Source organism: Lissotriton helveticus, chromosome 6 (assembly GCF_964261635.1).
Source record: "Lissotriton helveticus chromosome 6, aLisHel1.1, whole genome shotgun sequence".
NCBI classification, from domain to species: Eukaryota; Metazoa; Chordata; class Amphibia; order Caudata; family Salamandridae; genus Lissotriton; species Lissotriton helveticus.
The window spans coordinates 79,851,635-79,860,241 of NC_136067.1; the positions used below are offsets into that span (position 1 = coordinate 79,851,635).

Here is an 8,607-nt window from a genome sequence, read left to right on the forward strand (position 1 = left end):
CCCTGGGTGTATCCCAGCTGTGTGAAAGCACCGTCGGCAGCATTTATTGGTTTTTAGGTCTCGCCTAGACGAAAGCAAAAGCAAAGCTTTTGCTGTCTAGGGAGACAACTTATGTCGCCACTTTCCGGGGAATGTAGACTGCAGACTGTGACGAGCTTGTCCTCCTGGAGATTGTAGCTCGTGAGCGCGCACGTCGCGTCGCCGTGCCTGCTATTCCCATGCACAGAAAGGCTCCCGCACGCATGCGCACATACACACACTGCATACACACACACACGCACCCCCCCTTTAACAGACACACGCGCAGACAGACACACGCACGCACAGACACACTACAACAGACACACGCGCACACCCCACCCCCACTCACCCCATCTCCTCCGCAACACACTCACCTGTTCTGGCGGTGCTCGGCGTGCCTCTCGAGCGGCGGTTGCGCTTTGCGGGGCACTCTCACCACATGAGAGCCCCGCCTTCTTCATGCGCCCGGCCGCTCTTCACCCGGTCCCCCATCTCGGGACCGGGACTCGATCAGGAGCCCTCGGGGCTCCTCGGACAGTGGCTTCTCTCTCGCGCCGCGATGGGGGCGGGACTTCCGGTTGGGGCCGGCTGCCCAACCGCTTCCGGGTCGTCGCAGGCAGCGCGGCGGCCCGGCGGGAAGCGGGAACTTGAAGAAACTCCGCTGGAACACACATTCCAACATGTAGCAAGCAGCAGCTACAACAACGCAAAGTGTTTTTTTTTCTTTTTTGTGTATGAAAACACTTTGAAATATGTGCGCTACCAGTTGTAGAAAACCTTCTCAGTGCAGAGCAATAACGTGCAGCATTAACACCAAGCCTTCACATTTTAAAGAACGACACCTTTTTTAAAGAGGCCGTCATATTTTGACGAACTCTCGTTATTTACCGAATCACATGCTCATGCTGCTGCCTGGTTTGTCTACATGCACACAGGCAGAATCACTCGGTACAAAATGGCTCCTGTTCACTCTTCAGTACGGTCTTGCGCCGCCCCACCTTCCCCCTGCCAAATACATTCATTCCAAATACTGCTTATTTTTATATCAGACTGACTTCTCACATCTGGGATAGCAGGGGCACCTTCCACAGTGATTAGTGCTTCACAAGAAATAATTCTCGGCTAGCGCTCAGAAGCCTTGAAGCTTTGATTGAATGACACTGCAGTTTGATGCCCCGCTCGTCTTTGATGCTATGCGTTCCAGACACTGATTTTATTAAGACTCACTTGGAGCTCTAAACTGTCACTTGATCTTTCTTTGGGTCATTTCGTTTGCCCGGAAGGACTAACATATCTGTGAAACCCTCTTCTTTTATAGTTTGAGCATCGTCTTCGTTTAGCAGGATAACATTATATATTTGAAAATACAAATATCCGGGAAGAGCAGAGAGCAAATCTCCGTGATGTTGGGCATTCTCCTATCATAAAGGAAGCGTGTTGGTGGGACCTGTGGCATCTAACGCATCATTTAACCCTATATGCGTGGGCACCTACCACAAAAATGTATAGGATGAGTTTGTTCCGTTCCCGTTTTTAATTTGATGTAAAACTCAAATCACTGCACACTCTCTACTACACACTCTCTACTACAGTCACTACTCTCTACTACACACTCTACTACTACAGTCACTACTCTCTACTACACACTCCCTACTACAGTCACTACTCTCTACTACACATTCTGCTACACACTCTCTACTACAGTCACTACTCTCTGCTACGCACTCTACTCTCTACTACACACTCTACTACACACTCTCTACTACACACTCTACTACACACTCTCTACTACAGTCACTACTCTCTACTACACACTGTACTACACACTCTCTACTACACACTCTACTACAGTCACTACTCTCTACTACACACTACTACACACTCTCTACTACAGTCACTACTCTCTACTACACACTCTACTACACACTCTACTACACACTCACTACTACAGCCACTACTCTCTTCTACACACTCTATACTACACACTCTCTACTACACACTATCTACTACAGTCACTACTCTCTACTACACTCTCTACTACACACTCTACATTATACACTCTACATTACACACTCTACATTACACACTCTCTACTACACACTCTCTACTACACACTCTCTACTACACACTCTACACTACACACTCTACTACACACTCTACTACACTCTACTACACACTCTACTACACACTCACTACTCTACTACACACTCACTACTCTCTACTACACACTCTCTACTACACACTCACTACTCTCTACTACACACTCTACTACTCACTTACTACTCTCTACTCACTCTCTACTACTCACTACTACTCACTCTACTACTCTCTCTACTACTCACTCTCTACTACTCACTCTCTACTGCTCATGACAATGCCATTTATTTATCTGTTTCCAAAACCAACACATAAATAAAACATTTGTCATTTACAATGCCAAAAGCGCTAACTTTTGCAAAGGCGAGACCGTTGCATTGTAAATGCTTGTTGGATTCTTGCTTTGAGGTGTCACATCTCAGCCCACTGTGCACGTGGCCCCAGACTGAAGCTGGTTTTGTGTTAATGAGGTGATATTGTTTCCCCCTTAAGACCCAAGTCAGTTCTTTCAAAATGGCACCATGCATGAAAATGGAGTCTCGTGCAATGACCCTGGATCCAGCAACACACTGTTTGGGGTCATGTGTACTCTATACATACTTCATGGCCCACTACGTCTTCCACAGTGACTTGTAATCTGCTTAAAATGTACAGTTGTAGTTCTGTTACTCCGCATAAAGTACTTTATCTTAAAGGCATATGGGGTCGAAGCGTTAGCGGGGAATGTCTACATTACCCTGGATTTGGCACAGTGTAATCTTCTTCACTCTCCGTTTAACCTCACCCAAGCCACGCTCTAGTCTCAAGTATGATTAGAGTTGAAGTCAGACAGTCCATGAAAAAGGATGGTTGTGTTCTTTGAAGTTCTGTTTCCAGGCCAGAGAGTCAACGCCAAAATCAGCAAACACTGTGGTATGGAGAAAACCGCTTTAAAGTCCATTCAGCAAGCTGATCCCACGGCCACTTACTATTACTATTGAATTGGACATTTTGAGCGCTCTGCAGGCATAGGAGAGCAATATTTACTTCACAAGCGAAATCACCATGAAGACAGGGACTCCATTGGCTCTCGCCTGCAGGATTTGCGTAATACAAAGTCAGAAGCTTCGCATATAAAATGAGGCTATGGTTTTTGTTCCACCTTCCTTTGCCCCAGCTGATGTCATAATGGAAAGGAAGAAATGCTGCTTATGTGGGTATAAGAGGGAATCGTTATTCCACATTTTGTGAATTTGTAATGGGTTAAAAGTCCATTGTAAGTAGTGTACTGCAGGATGAATAAATGAGTCTAGATATTGGAATACATTCGCACATGTGGAAGAGGGCCAGATTCTCTGCTCATGGGGTCCTTTGTTAAAGTTATAGACCAAACCATGGGAGCACTGGGCTCGGGAGTATCCTGTTTCTAAACCCCTGTGATGTTGGGTACACAGAACACCTGCCAGAGTAGAGGAAGGCTGTGTCTGCTAAAAGACGTACACTATTAAATGGACTATTGTATACTATCTTGAATGATTGTCAGGACAAGGCCTGACTAACCTTCATTCTGATGGATACTTCTCAGTGCAGATTCCTCACCTTTTTGAATTTACCCTAGGCGTTCGACCCAATCCGGAAGCTTTTTCCAGTAATGCTCCTGCATGCCGCTCGGTGGTGCCTTGTGCTGTCCCATACTGCCACGGCAGTGACGGAGCGAATCCTCATATATGCGCCACCCCTGCGCTCCAACACTAGTTCCTTCTGTCCACACCTTCAGACAAGGATCTGGAGCTTAACTTGCCCTTTTGTTGGGTTTCAGCCAACTCTTAAAACAAAATCCAGTTCTCAAGGGAACGATGTCCCTTCCTAAAACTACAGGTTTCAAACTGTGATACAGCTGCAGGAAGCCAATATTGGTCACAGGCCCACACGATGTACATCTCTGGTGTTTGGGCGACTGAAAGTTGTGTGAAGAGTGCGCCATCATGCACCAGAAGGTGATCCAGGACCGGTAAGCAAAGCTGTACATCGACCAAAACACCTCAAGTCAACTTTGTGGCCGAAGTCCTCCAGGAAGTAGAACTCCAGATGAAAATACAAGAAAGCAGCGCAGGACTTTACCCCATCCCTCCACTCTGTTTAAGAGAAGGCGCGAGGGTGTCACAATATCAGTCGATCTCTTATTGTGGAGCAGATTCTGCAGTTTAATCCGGTGTGCCTCGAATTCCCCGGACCATCAGCAATGCTGCAGCAAGTTGAGACCTTTAAGGAGGCTGTGTTGTGTATATTTGGCACTCTTCTGGGCCCTTTAGCGTTCCTGTGGCGCCCAAGGATCTGGAGGGGCCCTCAGTCCGATTGCCATCTGACCCTGTGGGTTCTGTCTTGGGCGGTGTGTGATCTGGTACAGTCTTCACCCCAACTTAATGCCCTTTGTTGGTGCTGACGCTGCCAGGGAAGCAATCTGGTGCTGGCTCCGATGTCCAGACTGGCTTTGGAACCACCCTAACCAAAGTTGTGTCCTCAATTACTATAGCACAGCTGGTCACCGTACAGCTTAAGCCTATTTCTGTGCCCCCACTTTTGCGGATGCATGCTCTGAGGCACCATTCTCCTGTTTGGCTTGGATTCTGACCAAAGCTTGCTAGGACTCCGGGATGATGATAGCGAGGATGATTTGCCCCCTCATTATGATAATTGTACAACTATTTATGAAAGGCTAGTTGCTTGATACTTCACCTGATACAGGATTAAACTCACCTTTTGGCACTCCAACAGAAGAGTGCTTTGATTATTATGATAATTCAGTGAGCAGCTGAGGTCCTGGATCTATGACTGCCTTCCGTTGAAGTTAGGCCAAATGTCCTTAAGGAAATCTTACAGCCGAGGTCAGCCACATCTGAGCGCTTGTTCCCATTCAGTGCACCCCCACTGACACCTTAATGGGCACCTGGTCAAAGTCCTGTTTTCGCCCACAGGTGAGCAAGTGGCCAGACTCCACAGGCCGGTGCCTGGCGACACTGATTTCCTCACTAAGCATCCTACTCCAAAGAGTCTGATTATTCAGGCTTCCACCAACAAGGCGGACCCAGTTCATTCTCTGTGACTCCAATGGATAGGGAGTCCAAGAGGAATGAGATATTAAGTAAACAAATGTTCCCTTTGGCTCGCTTAGCATTAATGTCAGTCAATGCAGTCTGCTACTGGGCTGATATATACATGCCCTCTGAGACATGGCCAGCAAGATCCTGCTGGCGGTCCCGGAAGACCATAGGGCCACACTGCCTCAAACCATTTAAAGTGGTCAAGATTCTGCCTAATACATGATTCATGCTGGCCTTGATACTACTGATTTTCTGGTAACGGTGTTTGGTACCAGTATGGTGCTCTACTGCTATGTGCAGATGCTCTCAACTGGTTTCTCTGGAAAACTTACAGGCCTCGCTTATGAGTATGTCCTTCGATGGCTGACACCTGTTCAATCAGAGAGCTGATTCCCCCCTGGAACATTTCAAGGAGATTAGAGCAGCCACATACTCTCAGGCATTTGGCCCCTGCCAAACAATTTCCTCTCCAATTTCAGAAATTCGGAGGCTACTGTACTGGCTGTACTGTACCCCTAGCGTATAGGCAACGTTAGTCTCCCCAACCTAACCTGCACTCCCTGCAGTCCTTTTGAGGTTGGGGCATTGATCTGCCAATGACGCAAAGGTCACTAGTCCCTCCCCACTCTTTCTCCTGCTGCAGCATTCGTCAAGCTGCTTCAGCCTGCCTTTGGTGGTGCACAGCCCCCCCTAGGAGGCGGGATCCAACTTTCGCCGAGACTGGAGACCCGTCACATCCCACAGATGGGCCCTCCAAATCATTCATCATGGCTATGTCCTATTGTTTCTTCCTGCCCTGCCTCCTCTTTGAGCGTATGTGACAGTAAGGGATTGTGGACAGTTTGTTGTTGCAGCATGTCGGGCTGTGTGACGGTGTTGATTACTAGATGGGATGAGCCCATATAGAGAGCCACTGTGATCACTGCCTTAGATGTGGTTGGCATGTTGTGAATGTAGCGAAGTGTACTCATTTCTGGGATATTTCTGGTTGTGAATAAATATTCTGATTGCCGATTGGTTCATATGTGCAGACTTGACTTGGTTTGTGTTTTAAGGCTCTCATAATGGGATACATGCCTTTGATGATGACAGTGAGCATTAGATGTCTGCCGTGGCACTGTGGGTGACACTACCCATGCCACCTGGGCTAGGCAAGCCTCTGTGAGGAAAGCTGAACTGCTCTCCAGAGTGTTTCCTTTGCTCTTGTCAGACTCACTGGCATCTTATAACATGAACTGTTTCTCTGGTGGAGAACAGGATGGTCGAGAAGATGATCTGGTGCTCTTTGGGTCTTCAGGAATGATCAGAGACCAGGCATTCCCTCAAAGGGAATACATGCTAACACAACACTCAAGGGTGTAATCTCGGCCGAGTATGCTTTCATCATCTTAGCTGGTAACTTGTGGAACAGCTCTGCATGCTGGTGAGTTGCAAGTAGGTTACCTTAGTGATGAGGTCATTGGTTCAGAGCTGGCTTCTGCACCACAGCAGTATTGTCCACTGGATAGTCTGTCTCTAGAACAATCAGCAGTGAATTTCTGAATATGAAGGGTTCCTGAATTCCGTCCTTGACGGAAGCTTGTTTTCAAGTTCAAAGTGACTCCAACATCATGAAATCTGGAAGGTGTCCACTGATTCTGATATTTGAAGATTACTTTTCACCCCTTTTTTCTTCACACTCCGCTCAGTGTAGTTTATCTTGAAGCCTTTACTCAGTCTGTTGATATAAATCTCAAACACTCATCCAAGACGAATGCAACTCCTCGCTTTCAAGAATGAGACCAGTTGCCCTTTTGCTATATGGTGCCGACTGTATAGTTGTCTATATTTTTATTTGTATTTATTGTGTTTTTTAAAATTTGTTTTGCACAACAAATGGCAGAAACAAGCCTAGCTTCTAGGCACCTACACTCAAAGCAATAGGTATGTGAGATTATGCATAGTACAGTAAACACCCCTTTGCATGCTAAATGCTGGCAGATTCCCACAGATCAGCGGTGAATCTATAGAGCAGACTCCTGTTCGTCAGATGAGTGCATTTGAGGACGGGGTCTTGGTTCACTCTTGATGCTGCTCAGCTCCTTAATGTTATATGAAGGGAGAGTGCTACGCCGGTAGCTTCCTGGTGGTTTCTTCCAGGTTTGTTTTGTTACCACCTTTGTAAAATGCATTGATTGTAAGAATTTGGGCAATGTGTGTGTAAACCTTTGCATGAATTAAAATGCTGGTACCTTCGAATGGAAGCCTAGAGAGCACTCAACCGATTACTGAGAATTCTTAGTCTGTCAGCCATGACTCAGCGTTTTTTTTTGCTTTTGTTACAGGTATCTCACAAGGTGGTCTATTAGCTCTGTAAAACCCATTTACAAGACGGGTCTGAAGTGGTGCAAAATACGAATGGAAGTGGGGGACCCGGTCCTAAAGGACAACATTAACTATGGGAAGAAGCCTCTCTACCTGAAACACTGACCGCCTTCAACTATGTCACCATTATAAACCAATGTATCGGGGCTTCCGCTGGAGTTATCCTGGCCCCAGAAGGACTTTGCTGTCTCAACTGAACTTACTTTTGCCACCATCACTGGGTTTGTGCATTACAGATTCGCCGAAGAAAGTCTTTACTTCTAAGACCAGTTACCCTACTTCAGGGCCCAGAAGATGGCAGATGATCCTCACGGCAAACATTGCACATACTACATGAAGGTATTTTATTTGGTGGGAGTATGACATCAGCTATAGGTTTTCTCTATATATCAATAGGTTTCTCAAACTTGATGTTGCAGACCATCTACTGAAGGAGATCTCTTCTAAACGTCATGAAGTGAGACTTATTCTATGCAGCATTTCCTTCATCGCCGTGCCATAAGGTTAGCTGTCCTACTCCCCACCAGGCCGCAATGTGGAAGTAATCCTGACCAGCGTAAAGGAGTCAAAACAGGCTGCGGTCAAGAACAAGCTGTTGTATTGACTTGTTTTCCTCCCTATTTCTAATCCTCTCACTCTGGAAAAAGCTATCGCCCCTTGAGTCTGTAACTTGGAGAGCAGTCTGAGTTGGTTTCACAACAGTCCAATAAAATGGTTATGAAATATGTGCGTGCTCAATGAGGCTTCCTGTGGTTTACTAAACATGTTTCTTCCTTGCAGATAAGGAAGCCAGTTGGATGTTATGAGGCTGGCTACAAGCGGGAACTCTTGGTCTACATAAAGGGTTGGACTCGTAAGCTCCATAACTCAAAACATTTCCCTAAACATATTTTTAATGAACGTCCTGTCTCAGTTTCTCAATATTTCATATAATTTTGAATGATGCCATTCCAGCTAGAAATCTTGATTTGGCGCTCAGCAGTGGTTGTCAGTGGCAACACGCTTGTGTAGCGTGTTACGTTACCTTGGAGAGGATGCCCCATCA

At 46.4% G+C, this 8,607-nt stretch overlaps 1 protein-coding gene across 1 annotated transcript in view; it reads left to right on the top strand.

The window, feature by feature from the left end:
* MRPS18A (mitochondrial ribosomal protein S18A) overlaps positions 1-8,287 on the top strand; it is a 164,015-nt gene extending 155,728 nt beyond the window's left edge. The window contains exon 6 of the mRNA XM_078647390.1: positions 7,523-8,287. Coding sequence (XP_078503516.1) covers positions 7,523-7,667 — 145 coding nt within the window. The 3' untranslated portion in view covers positions 7,668-8,287. The remainder of the gene's footprint in view (positions 1-7,522) is intronic.
* The last annotated feature ends 320 nt before the right edge of the window (positions 8,288-8,607 follow it).